Source organism: Kogia breviceps, chromosome 5, assembly GCF_026419965.1.
Source record: "Kogia breviceps isolate mKogBre1 chromosome 5, mKogBre1 haplotype 1, whole genome shotgun sequence".
In the NCBI taxonomy this organism is placed as follows: Eukaryota; Metazoa; Chordata; class Mammalia; order Artiodactyla; family Physeteridae; genus Kogia; species Kogia breviceps.
Window position 1 is genome coordinate 90373536 of NC_081314.1, and position 18115 is coordinate 90391650.

The window sequence follows — 18115 nt, forward strand, 5'->3', positions numbered from 1 at the left end:
TGATCCCATCTAGAGTATTTTTCATTTCATTTATTGTGTTGCTCATCGTTGCTTGCTTCCTCTTTATTTCTTCTAGGGCCTTGTTAAATGTTTCTTGCATTTTGTCTATTCTATTTCCATGATTTTGGATCATCTTTACTATCATTATTCTGAATTCTTTTTCAGGTAGACTGCCTATTTCCTCTTCATTTATTAGCTCTGGTGGGTTTTTACCTTGCTCCTTCATCTGCTGTGTGTTTTTCTGTCTTTTCATTTTGCTTACTGTGTTTGGGGTCTCCTTTTTTCAGGCTGCAGGTTCGTAGTTCCCATTGTTTTTGGTGTCTGTCCCCAGTGGCTAAGGTTGGTTCAGTGGGTTGAGTATGCTTCCTGGTTGGGGAGACTAGTGCCTATGTTCTGGTGCATGAGGCTGGATCTTGTCTTTCTGATGGGCAGGTCCACGTCTGGTGGTGTGTTTTGGGATGTCAATAGGCTTATTATTATTTTAGGCAGTCTCTCAGCTAATGGATGGGGCTGTAATCCTGTCTTGCTATTTGTTGGACATAGGGTGTCCAGCACTGTTCGTTGCTGGTCCTTGAGTGAAGCTGGGTCTTGGTGTTGAGATGGAGATCTCTGGGAGATTTTCGCCATTTGATATTACATGGAGCTGGGAGTTCTCTTGTGGACCAGTGTCCTGAAGTTGGTTCTCCCACCTCAGAGACACAGCCCTGATGCCTGGCTGGGGCACCAAGAGCCTTTAATCCACATGGCTCAGAATAAAAGGGAGAAAAAATAGAAAGGAAAGAAAGGAAGGAAGGAAGGAAGGAAGAAAGGAAGGAAGGAAGGAAGCAAGAAAGGAAGAAATGAAGGAAGGAAGGAAGAAAGGAAGGAAGAAATGAAGGAAGGAAGAAATGAAGGAAGGAAGCAAGAAAGGAAGGAAGGACGAAAGGAAGGAAGGAAGAAATGAAGGAAGGAAGGAAGCAAGAAAGGAAGGAAGAGAGGAAGAAAGGGAGGAAGGAAGGAAGGGAGGAAGGGAGGGAGGGAGGGATGAAGGGAGGAAGAAAGGAAGGAAGAAAGAAAGAAAAGTGGCAAGAAAGGAAGAAAGAAGATAAAATAAAGTAGGATAAAATAAAGTTATTAAAATAAAAAATAATTATTAAGAAGAAAAATTTTATTTAAAAAAACGGTTCAGTCAGAACCCTAGGACAAATGGTGAAAGCAAAGCTATACAGACAAAATCTCACACAGCAGCACACACATACACACTCACAAAAAGAGAAAAAGGGGAAAATAATATAATTTGCTCCCAAAGTCCACCTCCTCAACTTGGGATGGTCTGCTGTCTATTCAGTTATTCCACAGATGCAGGGCACTTCAAGCTGATTGTGGAGCTTTAATGTGCTGCTTCTGAGGCTGCTGGGAGAGACCTCCCCCTCTCCTCTTTGTTCGCACAGCTCCTGGGGTTCAGCTTTGGACTTGGCCCCACCTTTGTGCGTAGGTCGTCCGAGGGCGTCTGTTCTTCGCTCAAATAGGATGGGGTTAAAGGAGCAGCTGATGCGGGGGCTCCGGCTCACTCAGGCTGCGGGGAGGGAGGGGCACAGATGCAGGGTGAGCCCGCCCACGGCAGCAGAGGCCAGCGTGATGCTGCACCGGCCCGAGGCACGCCGTGCGTTCTCTCGGGGAAGCTGTTCCTGGATCCTGGGACCCTGGCAGTGGCGGGCTGCACAGGCTCCCGGGAGGGGAGGTGTGGAGAGTGACTTGTGCTCACACACAGGCTTCTTGGAGGCGTTAGCAACCGCCCTAGGGTCCCATGCCCGTCTCTGGTGTCCGTGCTGACAGCCGCGGCTCCCGCCCTTTTCTGGAGCTCCTTTATGCGGGCCGCTTAATCCCCTCTCCTCTCACACCAGGAAACAAAGAGGCAAGAAAATGTCTCTTATCTCTTCAGCAGGTCTGCACCCGTCTCTGGAGCTCCTTTAAGCGGCGCGCTTAATCCCAGGAAGCAAAGAGGGAAGAAAAGGTCTCTTGCCTCTTCGGCAGCTCCAGACTTCTCCCGGACTCCCTCCCGGCTAGCCGTGGTGCACTAACCCCTTCAGGCTGTGTTCATGCCGCCAACCCCAGTCCTCTCCCAGCTTCCGACCGAACCCCGAGCCTCAGCTCCCAGCCCCCGCCCATCTCGGCGGGTGAGCAGACAAGCCTCTCGGGCTGGTGAGTGACGTTTGGCACCGATCCTCTGCAGGAATCTCTCCACTTTGCCCTCCGCACACTGTTACTGCGCTCTCCTCCGCGGCTTCGAAGCTTCCCACGTCTGCCACCTGCAGTCTCTGCCCACAAAGGGGGTGCTTCTAGTGTGTGGAAGGCTTTCCTCCTTCACAGCTCCCTCCTACTGGTGCAGGTCCCGTCCCTATTCTTTTGTCTCTGTTTATTCTTTTTTCTTTTGCCCTATCCAGGTACGTGGGGGTGTTTCTTGCCTTTTGGGAGGTCTGAGGTCTTCTGCAAGCGTTCAGTGGGTGTTCTATAGGAGCAGTTCCACGTGTAGATGTATTTCTGATGTATCTGTGGGGAGGAAGGTGATCTCCGCGTCTTACTCTTCCGCCATCTTCTCTCCGCCCCTCACGTGTGTTTTAGAATACTACTGATTCCTGATCCCTACTCAGGACCCACTGACTCGATCTGTAGGACTGGGGCTGGGAAATCTGTATTTCAGCAAGTGATTCTTATGCACAGTAAAGGGTAAGGACCACTGGAATAAGCAAATAGAGTAAAATAGCATTGCTGGGATTTCATCAGCCTGCATATAAAAATATTCCTTTAAATTTATGGTACTTCCCTAAAAATCTATGGTGGTAGAAACATATCAGATTAGTTTAAAAAACAAAAACATTTACTGAATGTGTATTTGGTATTCCCTCGAATTTAACAGTTCTTCTGAAAATCATTCAAAAACTATCAGACTGAAGCATATAAAATTAGTGTTTTTGTAGGCCAAAGTTGGTCAAATTGTGGTAATTTCTATATAATAATATCCAAATACGTTCAAATTCTTTTGGAAACCATTAAAAGATAAGTGAGGGCACAAGCAAACTAAGCATTCAACACAAATACTTACAAAATACTCATCACAACAATAAGGATAGTGTTATAGCTTTCAATTTCCTTTTCCTTTCCTGAAAATTACAAAAAAAGGCCGTATTAGAATCAGGATTGTTTAATTTCATTTGAAAAGTACTGGAAAAGAAGCTTTTAAAATTATTTGTAAAGACAAAGTGATTTACAGTGAATTCCCTGCACCCCTCTTTTGACTTCTGATATCCTGAGTATTAGTAAACAAATCTACAAAAAGAAACCCTATATCAGTTCTGCAAATTTGGCCTATATTACAGATTAATTTGTTCTAAAATTAAACAAGCAATTCAATATATCATGTATGATCTCTAGCTAAGTTCCATCTCTGCAAATAATATTTGAACTAGTTTTACGTATAATGCTTCCCTCCTTAAAAAAAAACTTTTTAAATCATCCACACCTGTTCTGTTTCCCAAATTTTGTTGCCAAATCCCAAAATTAAACAGCTATTAAGTTGAAATGGTAGAAAAACATATTCACACTAAGATGTAAACCTTAGAAAAGGATCTGATAATGTAGAAGGATGAGAAAGTATGACAGCTTTATAGTACTGAGAGGGAGGGAACAACAGTTAGTAGGGGCAAGATGTCTTCAAAATTGAGAGTAGAGATAATAAAAGTCAACTTCTATCTCTGCAATTTTGCTGGGCTGGCCCTGACAGTACATAAGGATTAAAAGCATACAAACATGGTAGTAGATTCAAGGGTAGAAATCAAATGTGTACAAATGCTAGGCAGGAAGTTAATGAGTGAAGCGTCCAGCAATAGGGTAAGAGTTGTGGGGACTGGTAACCTGGGGAGAGTGCACGCTCAGTCAAATGGGGCAGCTACTGCTAAGCTCCAACCACCTGCTGCTACGAAGGGATGTGGGTCCAGGGCTGCCAGATCTGAGACTCTATATAAAAATGTCCAAGGTTTATAATACCATGTGGGCCCAGTAAAATACTTCTACTGGCCACATGCCTGCCATTTTGTAACTGCTCCTTTATACTTATATAATGGTTTTCTTTAAGGAGTTCAGAGTTCGACAAACATTATTGGAAAAGGAGAGAAAGGGAGACCTCCTAACTGACGTGTCTTATAAACAAGAGGCATATTTGGCTTCATATAAAGTAAACTTATAAGGAAAAAAACCTTTCATCTCTGTTTACCAGGAAACAGCTACCTGTAATATCCCCTTTGGCATCTAAGCCCAGGTCTCCAGAAAAACGCTGAGAAGAAAGTTTAGGAGCTGTTTCTGCTGTTCTGTTGACTGTTCGCCTTCTCCTTCGTAGGCCACTAAGTTTTCCAGGGTCTTCAATGGACTGATTTACTGTAGATTCTTCCATTAACAAATCTGATTCTAAGAAGAAAAAAATCTTTAGATAGTGGAGAAACCTTCTCAACTATAAGATACTGGGCGGTTGGTCGTTGTTTTGTTCTCAGTTTGCTTTTTTTGAGACCTTGGTAACTTTCTTTAACTATTACTCAGATTCTTATGGCCTAGATTCAAACTTTACTCTTAATGAAAAGTTCTGGAGTGTACAATGATCCCATAATGAGGCTGCATTATTCTAGGAAGAATGAACTGTATTAATTAATGACAGGATCATCAGAGCAAATTTGCCATGTGCTATATTAAATATTAATGTAGAGATTTCAGTTATGGAAACAACCTACTTACATTGGATCATTAGGAAGATTTCCAAGATAGATTATAGTACTTGATTGTCAATCTCAAAGGAAGGAGAAGCATATAATAGTTCTAATTTACAATGAGGGTTTGCAAAAAAGGAAGCACTAGTAAAGAAAATCTGCAAGCAACCTATCAATAAAAACCTCATTTTTCACATTTGTTTTAACCTTTCTCTTCACCAGATTTTTCATTAGAAGTTCATTATCTAGTGGCCAAACTCATTTTTGAGTTTCATTTTTCTAGTGATCTGAAGCTTAATAATGAAATAACCAAAGACAAGGAAACAAGGAAAATAAATAATCAACAAGCTGGGTGATGAAGCCTTAAATTACCCTGAGTTGATTGGCCACCATCTTTTCTTTAACTAAAATTAATTATGCTCACATATGTATATATATATGTTTTTTCCTCATATATATTTTAAGGAATATCCAAACAGAACAACTACATCACCTCCCCAGTCTAGTACCCACCTCCACCAAATCCACACATGTACATGGTACCATTGCTAGGTGGGCCTGCGTAAACCGAGGAAAGCTGCATTGGTAAGGGAGATGTGGGCCTGAGGATGCTCCAGCCCTTCGTGGGCACAAGTGCATACTTATGACTGGATTACCCAGTCTCTCACTGCAGTCAGCTTCCTTGGCTGCTTACAGAGGGAGAGAGTGTGACAGTTCCTAACTGTGTGCTCTTGGACAAGTCACTTAACCTCTGTGTGTGTGTTTCAATGGAAAAAAAAATAACAGTACTTATATCTCATAGGGTTGTAATGTAACAGTACTTATATCTTACAGGGTTGTAAAAAACAGGTTGATATTTATAAAACACACAGAACAACGTCTGGCATATCATAAACATTATGTAAGTGTTTGGTAGACCAATGAAAATTAGAAGTTTTGAAATTCTAAGTGGAGTAGTTGGAACCACTTCAGTAGGAGTCATTCCAACATCATCTACCAGTTCCTGCTATGAATCCAAATGAGGAATCCATTGCTTCTGTTAATAAATGCCTTTTTTACAAAAATAGATAAATCAAGAAATTTACAAACCAAGCTGTTTGAAATAGTCCTCCAAGGAACTCCAGGAATTCTTCTCAATTAAAGATTTGACAATGGCCCATGGTTGTTTTTTGTATTTCAAATCTGTTGAAACTCTAATAGATAAGGAAGAAAGCAGAATATTTAATTTACAAAATTTAATTATATTATTAACATTACAATTAGATGTAGGAATGAATTCAGCGGAAAGCCAAAAGGATTCAAAGTCATTAATACTATTAAAAAAAATTGTTCACTGATAATGAATTCTTTAAAAAATTACTGGGAGCTGCTAAAATTTCATCAACTTGGCATTTTATTTCTTTCCTTTCTCTAACTCTGAATTTTCTTTACTTAAATAGCAATAAAGGCGCAAAATAAATTTTAAGTTTCCTAAATGCCTCGTATAAAAAATCTCTAGTGGTCATACATTAGCTGCAAGTCACTACATTAGCTGAGACTGGGCCAATTGTTTGATGGCCCAGCACCATCTTCAACACGCCAACATTTCTGGTCTCCCATCGCAACAGAGCTGTTTCCCGCCCACCATGTGCTCCTCAAGTCTCCCAGTCCCCTTGCCATTAAACGCAGTCCTGTGACCAGTTCTGGCCACTGGACTGCAAGCACAGCTCTACAGCTCTCTCTTCCAGTGGCAAATGAAATGACACATATTCTGGATTGTGCAGCCCCAGGAGGTCGAAGCCTTCATCAGCCTGGGTCCTCAAGTAAGGATCCCTGCCCCTCTGAGGATTGCTGGTGGACACATAAAGCAAGAAATAAAGCTTTGTTGTGTAAGGCTACTACTAAGATTTCGGAATTGATATGTTACCAGCACACAGTGTAGCCTGTCCTGACTAGAACACTCATTTACAGCAGCTCACCTCAACCGGCATTTCTGCTTTGAAGATCGGATGATATAGTATCTGTTCAGAGTATAGAAGTAATCATGATAAGGGACATCATGTGTCAGCACTTCTGAATCTACCAAGTAAAACTGTGCTTCCCGACTTTCTTTATACAGTCTCTGCCAAAATAAGATTAAATTTTTTTACATGTACATGTTTAATACATCAAATTCCTCGCCAATTTAGAGCCTATACATTAGAATTCCTTCTCACCAATTTCAAAAAACATGAGAAACCTATATACAGAGCCAGAAGGGCCACCATGTTGGCTGTGAGATCTGTGAATTGAGACGGGACCTGCAGAAATAGTATTTGCTACCTCTCTGTCATTTCACTGTATAATTGTTTTTTTCCTTTCTTTTAGGCATGAGGAGGAGAAAGGAACTACATAATCTCTCGTGTGTGTTAGTAATTTATAAAGAATTGCAAATGTTCCTGGTAGAGAAACAATTCAAAACTCAATTGAACAAAGCTAGGACCCTACTCTAAAATTCATCAAAGTTTAACAAAACCACCCTTCACCAAAAACGTGAAGGAAGGAGACAACCAAACAAAACACTGCTTTCCCTAAACAGGATCAGAAGTGGTTGTTGGCCAAATCTTTCTCATTTTCACGTTACCGATTCTGTCCATCCTCTAAGGTTATCAAAGACTCTCCAATTCAAAATACACAACTTCTCTTAAATGTCTGAAAATCTTTGGTAGAAAAAAATTTAAGTCCTTTTGAACACTGACGGACAAAAACTATGATAGCACAACTAATTCAGATGTTGATAAATATTTTCTAACTTTGCAGAACAGTTATACTATATGTCAACAAAAACTGGCCAAACATAAACCCCACTGTATGACAGTGCCATGCTAGTCACACAGTAGAGAGAGCATTAAATATCTTACAATCTCTTCCTCATATGTCACAGCAGTCATCTAGTTATTTGGCCCTAACCCTTGACATGATCCAGTAAATCAGATTTTAAAAACCATTTACTATGGAAAAGTTCAAACATATACAAGAGTAGAAATGAACATTATACAATAAACCCTCATAAGCTCATCAACCAGCTTCAACAATATTAACTCCTGCCCAGTCCTGTTTCATCTGTACCTCTCCCCATAGTCCCTCCCTCTACTCCCACCCTCTGCCTGACTAGATTACTTTTTGTTGTTGTTGTTTGGTTTTTTTTGTTTTTTTTGTGTGTGTGTGGTACGAGGGCCTCTCACTGTTGTGGCCTCTCCCGTTGCGGAGCAGAGGCTCCGGACGCGCAGGCCCACTGGCCACGGCCCATGGGCCCAGCTGCTCCGCGGCATGTGGGATCTTCCCGGACCGGGGCACGAACCCGTGTCCCCTGCATCGGCAGGCGGACTCTCAACCACTGCGCCACCAGGGAAGCCCTGACTAGATTACTTTTAAAAGACACCCTAGATACCAACATAATTTCATCCAAAAATACACCAGTATATCTCTTTATAAATTCCTCAGTATATCCCTTTAAAAGATAAATATTCTGTTCTTTAAAATATAGCTACAATACCATTATTGCACATAAAAATGAACAATTCCTTAAATCTCAGAAATACCCCTTTACAGTTGGTTTGTCTGATTAGGATTGAGTTAATTTGGTTGATATACCTCTTAAATCTCTTTTCACCTGTACACAGTTTCTCCTCTATTTTTTTCCTTGCTGTTTATTTGTTGAAACTGTCCTGTAAATTGGTGACTAGGACCTATGACAGCATCTTCCCTCCTCCCACATGCACAATTCTTTTGGAATACTGGCAGCATAGACATACCTGCTTTTCAGTGGCCGTGGTGCACTTTCCAGTTAGTGGATTATTAAGGACTATAGTGTAGGTCATGGTTCTCAGTTGGTCACCTCCAGGTTCTACATTCCAAGGGGTAGATACTACATCTAATCACAGCAAATATAAAAAGAGTTAGTTCTAGAAATTTGAGGGGTATGGCTTGGAATGGAATCAAAGAGGGAGTTTTTGAATTATTTCAATTTTTATTTTTGACCAATCCTAACTTCCTTATAACTGTGTTATTAGTTTAACATTAAACAAGAGTAAAATCACATGTTAGGCACTCTTCTTGTATGTGACATACGCCCCATCTCTGATCCATTTACTTCTAAATTATAGTGTATTAAAAAACTTTTTTCTTTTCTCTAGAAGATAAAATTAAAAGTCATTTCATCAGTAGGCTTCTTTTGTGTGTGTGTGTGTGTGGTACGCGGACCTCTCTCTGCTGTGGCCTCTCCCGCTGCGAAGCACAGGCTCCGGACGCGCAGGTTCAGCGGCCATGGCTCACGGGCCCAGCCGCTCCGCGGCATGTGGAGCACTAACTCGTGTCCCCTGCATCTGCAGGCGGACTCTCAACCACTGCACCACCAGGGAAGCCCCAGTAGGCTTCTCTTTAATGTCCCCAGTACCTACGAAGAGAAGTAACGGTGCTGGCCTTATTAAACAGAGATAGAACACTTCAACATTTCCATCCCTGAGGACAAGACCTTGAATTATGCAGCAATATGATCCGATCCCAACTTGTGGGGAAATCACGTCGATGAGAAATCATGTAGTGTTAATGGCTTATCTGCCGAGATCTTTAATCAAGGAGGGAGCAATGGAATATAAATAAACTATGTAACCTTTTCTATATGAAGAAAGCTATAGAATAATCTCTCTGCATTTATGGCAAGATCTTGGTCAAAATTCTCTTTTATTTACTTAGCAACAACACAGTGAGTAAAAATACACTTTGAAGGGAAATATATCTTTAGAACATAACACCATACATTAACAAAGGTCCTTTAACAAGCCAAACACTAGGAAAATATAGGTAACAGCATCATGAACTCTATTCAAAGATCTGACTAAGCTGGCTAATGTTGTTGGCACAATGGATTTAGGCAATTAGTATATCTGGCTGCTATTCATCAATGTCCTAAAACATAGGAGCATTTATGTAACCCACTACCCATCATCAAAGGATTGAAGCAAGGCTTTATGATATATCCACTTTTGTTCAACTTCTTTCATTTAGTTAGGCCTATAGATTTAATGAGGGATCCTGAAGCTGCCTTTTGCATATCTAGAAAAATTGTGCAAGCAAATTAAAAAGGCAACATTACAAACCATGGGATCTACAATAGAGAATTTGCTGTAAAAATGATTTATTTAGTTGTCCAAGAAAGAGATATAAAATTAATTATAAAATACTTTACAAAAGATCATTTTGGTCATATGTCAGCCTGTTTCAGAAAAATTATACAAATAGTCCATTGTTAATCAGCAACAGAATTTAAAGATATCATTGAATTCTGCCATTAAAACTGCACATAATTCAACAAAGCAACTATCAACAAAGATAAAAGTGTCTCTTCCCTTTGTATTTTCACCAATGTTACCAACAAGCCTATTGAACATCATGTGCCAGAACATCATCTACTTCACAGAGACAGAAAGTAGAATGGTGGTCATCAGGAGTTGGGGAGAGGGGGAAATGGGGAGTTATTGTTTAATAGGTACAGAGTTTCCGTTTGGGAAGATGACAACGTTCTAGATATAGATGATATTGATGGCTTGCACAACAAAATGTGAATATACTTAATGCCACGGAATTGTACTTAAAAATGGCTAAAATGGAAAATTTTATGTTATGTACATTTTACCACAAGAAAAAAGACTGGTGAATCTAGGTAATGGGTATAGGTTTTATTATACTATTCATGCAACTTTTCTGAAGGTTTACATTTTTTCAAAATTAAAAAGTTGAATAAAAAGACTTAAAACTGAGCTTTGAATTACAAAAGTAGTGTCATACAATAGTAAACAAAGATTTAAAAGAATCCAATTTAGATATTTTTATTGAAAATTATTAAGAATTACCATCATTTTTAATAATTTTAAATAATTATTAAAAAATAGATCCAGCAGTAGCCATTTTAGTGCTGAAATTAGGTTAAATCCACAAATAACTGACCATACTAAACTTTCCCATTAAATTCTTGATAGTTTTAGAAAGGAGCCTTTGAGACCCATTCTCAAGAAACACAACTTTGATTAGTAGGTAACAAGTTCAGAAGATAACATAATAGCATGCAATCATAAGCAGATTATCTCTTTTGGGGCAAACCTTCTGACTAATTCTAGGTCTAAAGGCAACATGCCTATAACTATTTATATTTGTGATTAGCCATAAGCCTTTGCTGCCCAAAGCCATTTATAGCATCAAATAACATACACAGTCATCCATACTGAAGCTAGATATGATATCAGACACCAAATGCAGCTATGGTTCAAAAAACAAACTTCATTTAGTACCAGCGAGGAATAACATGCTAGCTTCTTGTGGGCCTTTTCAGCCATAAAAATAGTGGTGCAATATCAATAGGCATCATCTTAGAAAATTAAGAGAAATAATGTATCCTACTCTTCTGAAATAGCAAGTTCCCCAGGTAGACATGAATGGCAAGAAGATACAAAATGATTCAGAACAGTTAAATATAAGCTACTGAGTAAAAAGAAAGATTTATATCCCTGAGGTATTATACATTTTTAAAACTGGAAGAACTACGGCTTCCCTGGTGGTTCAGTGGTTAAGAATACACCTGCCAACGCAGGGGACACAGGTTCGAGCACTGGTCCGGGAAGATCCCACATGCCACGGAGCAACTAAGCCCGTGCGCCACAACTACTGAGCCTGTGCTCTAGAGCCCGTGCTCTGCAATAAGAAAGCCACCGCAATGAGAAGCCCGCGCAATGCAACGAAGAGTAGCCCCCGCGCTCCGCAATAAGAAAGCCACCGCAATGAGAAGCCCGCGCAATGCAACGAAGAGTAGCCCCCGCTCTCCGCAACTAGAGAAAGCCCACGCACAGCAACGAAGACCCAATGCAGACAAAAATAAATGTTTTTTTAAAAAACTGGAAGAACTGAAAAAAGTAATGATTTTTAAAAACATGACATTCGTGCTTCCCTGGTGGCGCAGTGGTTGAGAGTCCACCTGCCGATGCAGGGGACACGGGTTCGTGCCCCGGTCTGGGAAGATCCCACATGCTGCGGAGCGGCTGGGCCCGTGAGCCATGGCCGCTGAGCCTGCGCGTCCGGAGCCTGTGCTCCGCAACAGGAGAGGCCACAACAGTGAGAGGCCCGCGTACCGCAATAAAAAAACAAAAAAAACCCACACATGACATTCTTAATATAATCACAGGACTCAATAGCTATCAATTAGAAAGTGCTTTGCTACTCTACTATAAATAATAAGGAAAAATTACTCTTTACAACTGAATCCATATCAATGATATAATCTATGAATATGTAATTATGTTTACATAAAAGTTTCAAATAAAGGAATAATATCTAATCGTTAATAAAATGGCTAAATTATAAATTATATTTAAATTGATTGTAGAATAACTTTCTCTTTGACTATGTTAAATGACTCAGCTTATATGGATCTCTGCTACTGCTGATTTCTAATTTTATATAGCAAGCTAAACCACATGCTCCCAAAGTTTCTAAAATATCTTGAAATATTTAGGATAAATTCAATTTCAAATTGACTATAAGCTTATTTGAGATGTTTACCAAAATAGAACTTTTAATACATAATCAATAAAATTTTTTTATAACTAACTTCCTAACTGGAATTTTTTTTTCTTTTTTGGTATTTTCATTAAGGTAGACCATAGACACTGCAATCTCAAATTTCCATGAATTTTCACAGAGAAAACACACACGTGTACCACTACCCAGATCAAGACAGAGAACTTTACCAGCATCCCAGAAGCCCTCTCCCAGTCTTTACCCACCCAATTACCAACGGCAGTTAACTAGTATGCTGATTTTATGTCCATAAATAAGTTTTACCTGTTTTTTTTTTTTAGAAAATGTTGGGGGTAGGAGTTTATTAATTAATTTATTTATTTTTGCTGTGTTGGGTCTTCGTTTCTGTGCGAGGGCTATCTCTAGTTGTGGCAAGCGGGGGCCACTCTTCATCGCGGTGCACAGGCCTCTCACTATCGTGGCCTCTCCTGTTGCAGAGCACAGGCTCCAAATGCGCAGGCTAAGTAGTTGTGGCTCACGGGCCTAATTGCTCCACGGCATGTGGCATCCTCCCAGACCAGGGATTGAACCCGTGTCCCCTGCATTAGCAGGCAGATTCTCAACCACTGCGCCACAAGGGAAGCCCCAGTTTTACCTGTTTTTAAACTTAGAAATCACAGTATGTACTGTTTTGTGTCTGGCTTCTTTTGCTTAATACTACAGAATATCAGTAAGATTTACTCATATTATTATAAGTAGCAGGTGTGTTTTTTTTTTCATTGCTACACAGTATTCTTTTGTGTGAACATACATAATCTGTTTCTCCATTCTATTATTGGTGGATATTTGGGCTGTTTTGAGTTTGGGGGCCATTATAAATAATGCTGCTATGAACACTGCAGTACATGTCATTCAGATACACATGTACCCATTTCTGAAGGTTATATATACCTAATAGTAGAATTGTTGAGTCAGCTTTAGTAGATACTGCCAAACCATTTAGCAAAGTGATTGCACCAATTTATACTCTACTAGAATCCAATTTTTCCACAGTAGAACCCTTTTAAAGGTGGTTCAACCCAACTAAACTGCTACATTAATAAATAAATGGAGTTTTAGTTCTCAAAGGGTCTGAACTTAATTGTAGGTAGGACCTGACTAATTGGACAATTATACTATTTACATGTGATTTTAGCCAAAACACCAGTTTATACATCACCAAAATAAAATGGAAGCCTGTCTAAATTTTCCCGTTGACAACATAAATCAATGTATATAGGCTCAACCCTCTAAGGATAATAAAATTCTCCCAAATTTATCATTAGATAAGAACACAAGACCAACCTATTATATTTCTAGAACTGGCAAATATCTGCATAAAGCGTGAACTGGTGAAGAGCAATTCAAACATTCTCTCAGCACTGATATGAAAAACACGGTTGATATAAAGTCTTCCATGAAGATCTTTCTCAGGAATATTTTCTGGGGAAACAAAAAACATGGAACAAAAAGTGAAGAAATCAAGGAAAGGTAATTTCAAGGTTTTGTTTTGTTTGTTTTGGGCACAAAATGGTTTTTAAATGTGATTACAATGATCAGTACATTACAGGACACTATTAAAACTCTAAGTTGGTATTATATACATATGTACTATGTACAACTATACATAATAGTATATAGTAGTTAAACTATATATGATCAATAGTTCAGTCAAAACCCGGAGAAATATTTAACTTGAATATCAAATTCCCACAATATATCATTCAAAAGAATATTTCATGAATTTGTGTGTCATCCCTGTGCAGGGGCCGTACTAATCTTCTCTGTATCATTCCAATTTTAGTATATGTCCTGCCAAAGCGAGCACTCAAAAAAATATTTCAAGAGTGACAAGGGCAGTACTGAGACACATAGGGTGGTATCTAGCAGGTGAATAGCAGGTCCTATTTCTGAATACGCAAACATTCGGTAATTACTAAGTCATGAATGACTCAAATATCTATCTGCTGCACTCACTAACTTACTAGCCTGAACAGTGTTTCAAACTTGGCTCATTCCCCCAAGACAAGTATCACTGTATCCATTACCTACTCTCAATACCACACATTAAAAGAAATCCTTCTGAAAAGTATTCTTCAAAGCTAAATAAAGCCCAACGGAATATTACATTTTTCTAAGAATTTGACAGCGATAATTACGTTGAAAACTCCTGGTAGCAAACGAAGAAGCAACATCTGCTCACCTCTCCTCATGTTCCCTGGAAACACTGCATAAAAGAGCCCAGGAATCTATGGTGCTTAGCATATGGCAGATATTGTGCTAAGCACGTTACAAATATTCACTCTTCTTATGCTCACAGCAATCCTGTGAGATAAGAGGTGTTAACATCTTCATCTCCATTGTACAGATGAGAAAACTGAGACCCTGAGAGAATTGCTGAAGCTCGCAGAAGCTCTGTGGCTAGTGAGTGACTGAATTGGAATTTGCATTCACTGTAGCTCCAGAGCACACAAACTAAACCTCTATTTTACAGGTCAAGGAGTTTAACTTAGAAGAATTAAAAGGAAATGAAAAAAAAAAAAAGGACATCTAGGAAAAGGAGCCTGGTAGAATAAAGGAAATAGAGTAAAGCAATCCAATGTGAAATTTTAATGATTTCAGGACTGGGATTATTTATTATTTCAAGGATTATGCCTGTCAGTACAGAATGACAACTGTGACAAAAGCTCCCCACAGTTCACAAATCAAGCTCTAAGAATTATCTGTGTCAAGCACCTGTCCATGTTAAGTCATGAGAAGCAGTCACTTAAAGTAAAAGATAGTGGTCTAAGAATCAGAAAAACTCTTCTAGCTCTGCCTTCACTCCAGCTATTGGTTATTCTCCCTCATGAAATGGTGTGTGTCTCCCTATTTTGCTACAGGTGCAAAGAACTTAGGGATATCAGGTAGATACTGATTTACCTTCTCCCTGAAACAATACTGTGTAGGCAAAAGCTATTCACTGCAATTTCAAGTAATGGCTCCTTCCGCATAGAAATGAATCACTGAAACTTGGCAATTACCTAAGGTTCTGTGAGGCAACTTCCTAATTAAGCTTGAGAAATAGCTTTTTCTGACATAGAAGTAATACATGTTCATTGTAAAAATAATTCATGTATTCACAAAGAAAGCAAACAAGTACAGGTGATTCTATTAATCCTGCTCATCACCTTCCCAGAACTTATCCCAACTTGTAATTATATTTTTATTGGCTTAGTGACTTGTGTATTGTCTCTCTCCTGCACTAGATTCTAAGTTCTATGTGAGCAGGGATCGTGTTGATTTCAAACACCTAAGTACATTACATGTTTGGCAGACAGTAAGTGTTAAATAATTCTTTGGGGCTTCCCTGGTGGCTCAATGGTTGAGAGTCTGCCTGCCGATGCAGGGGACACGGGTTCGTGCCCCGGTCCAGGAAGATCCCACATGACGCGGAGCGGCTGGGCCTGTGAGCCATGGCCGCTGAGCCTGCGCGTCCGGAGCCTGTGCTCCGCAACGGGAGAAGCCACAACAGTGAGAGGCCTGCATACAGCAAAAAATAAATTAAAAAATTTTTAAAAAAACTTTTTGAATAAATAAGTGACTATGGAAAATGCAAAAAATCTTAGGGTCTACTTTTATTTATAGCACTTTAAACTTGCAATCATATTTTTAAACTTTTTATTTTTTAATAATTTTAGAGGTACAATTAACTAAACTGGGCTTTATTCCTATTTTTTCCAGTAATGTCCTTTTCTGCTCAAGAACCCAATCCAAAGTCCCATGTTGAATTTAGTTGTTATCTTCTTAGTCTCCTCCAATCTATGACAGTCCCTCACTTTTTCCTTGTTTTTCAGTGCCCTTATACATTTGAAAAGTACAGGTCAGGTATTATGTAGAATGTCCCTCAATTTGCATTCATCTGAGGTTTTTTTTTTCATGATTAGACTGGGGTTTGGATTTGGGGGAAGAATACCACAGAAGTGAAGTACCCTCCTCCTCAAACTCACGGTGTACACATATCAGCATGACTTATGATGAGGTTAACCTTGATCACTTGGTGGTGTCTGGCAGGCTTCTCCACTTCAAAAGTATTATTTTCCTCTTTCCACATTCTATTTGTTAGAAATGAGTCACTAAGTTCAGCCCATACTCAAGGGAAGGAGAATTAAGCTCCACCTCCTGGAAGGGGGAGCATCTACATATATTATTTGGAACTCTGTAAGGAAGACTCATGCTTGCTCCCCCATTTATATATTTATTCAATCACTGGTATCAGTATGGACTTATGAATAATTATTTTATACTTTAGGTTATAATGCAGTATTATCATTATTTATTTTGCTGCTCACATTTTTTTTTGTTTGGCCATTAGAAGCTCTTTCAGGTTGACTCCTATGTCCTTTTGACATGCCTCTGTTTTTCTTTTTCAAGCACTTCTTTATATTCTGGCACTACAAGATGTTCCAGGTTCATTGTGCATATTCCCCAACCGGGCCCTAGAAGCAGCCATTTCTCTAAGGAGCTTGGGAACTATAATTTTTCAAAAGTAAGTTTCCTGTTCACATTTAAGAAGGACATAAATTACACTTATATAAATATTTCAATACAATATCTTCATATTTCATTTAAACTCCATTATTCGATAAAATGTTCTATATCATGACTGATAAAACATAATCCGTGGTATTGATGCTGGAAATTAACAATAATACTTTTTGTATGCAAATGTGTTTGAGGAAGTAAGGATATGAAATAAACTATTTCCACCTGGGATTTTTATTTTAATATTTATTTATTTGACTGTGCCGGGTCTTAGTTGAGGCATGTGGAATCTTTGTGGCAACATGCACGATCTCTGGTTGCGGCATGCATGCGGGATCAATTTCCCTGACCAGGGATCGAACCTGGACTCCTGCATTGTAAGCGCGGAGTCTTAACCGCTGGACCACCAAGGAAGTCCCTGGGATTGTTTATTTATTAAATTCATGGTACTTTAAAGCTTCCTACCTAAATAACATCACCAATAATATTGCTGGAAATTTATTAAGCTAGCAGGTGGCATTTTAAATGGGGAAAGGAACACTGCTCAACTTAGTAGCAGGTTACTATTTCCAATAAAGAAGAAATACTATTTCAAGCATATAAGTTTGAGAGTGGCCAGTGGAAATCGTGGGAAAATTAAGACATAAATATGAGAAGGACCTGGACATGAATAAAACTGAAACCAGATGTTGACAGTATTTTGAGGATGTGTGAAAAATGTAATAGGTACGTATGCAAGAAAATTAGGTAATCTGGAGTTTAATTGAGTAACTAAGGAAACACAATTTGTTTTATCTTCCATTTTCTAAAAATGGGTGATTAGGGCTCATATGCAATACAGAAACTACATCACTATTATTCTTTGCTTATTTCTAGATAAAGACACAGCTTATATGAGTTTTAATATTATCCTTCAAATCATTAATGTTAATTTTTTAGGAACTCAATAAAGAAAGTAAGGCATTTTTTTAAAGGCCCATTCTTATAAAAGAGCAGGTGAGAAAGAAGGGGGGAAAAAAATCCCCGTTTTGCTGTCACTTACGTGTCTGGCCACTGGGTGCCAGAGTAGATCTTCCTACAGTTAGAGGTTCAGGCAGGCAGGGGATAACTAATTCACAGAGCTGCATACCCAAGCACGAATGGTAAGGACACCAAGAAAGTCTAGTCATTTCTGGTGCTTGATCCTTTTTTAAAAAAAACTTCCTCTCGACTATCTTTCCAAAAGAACACATCAACTGTCTTCTTAATGCATTCTATGATATTTTAGGGACTTGTTTTTTAATTTATGTTTT

At 39.1% G+C, this 18115-nt stretch overlaps 1 protein-coding gene and 2 non-coding genes across 4 annotated transcripts in view; all 3 read right to left on the reverse strand.

The window, feature by feature from the left end:
- The window catches only part of GRAMD1C (GRAM domain containing 1C), a 106343-nt gene that overhangs the window by 14610 nt on the left and 73618 nt on the right, over nt 1-18115 (reverse strand). For both annotated transcript variants that reach the window (XM_067035356.1, XM_059065150.2), the window contains 6 exons: nt 13605-13742; nt 8507-8625; nt 6692-6834; nt 5823-5926; nt 4264-4440; nt 3083-3140 (listed from right to left, as the gene is read on the reverse strand). In XM_067035356.1, the coding sequence (XP_066891457.1) occupies nt 3083-3140; nt 4264-4440; nt 5823-5926; nt 6692-6834; nt 8507-8625; nt 13605-13742 (739 nt within the window). The remainder of the gene's footprint in view (nt 1-3082; nt 3141-4263; nt 4441-5822; nt 5927-6691; nt 6835-8506; nt 8626-13604; nt 13743-18115) is intronic.
- LOC131757929 (U6 spliceosomal RNA) lies at nt 14026-14127 on the reverse strand. Its single transcript, XR_009336073.1, has one exon. It is a non-coding gene; the product is annotated as a U6 spliceosomal RNA (small nuclear RNA).
- Nucleotides 17165-17236, reverse strand: TRNAV-UAC (transfer RNA valine (anticodon UAC)). Its single transcript has one exon. It is a non-coding gene; the product is annotated as a tRNA-Val (tRNA).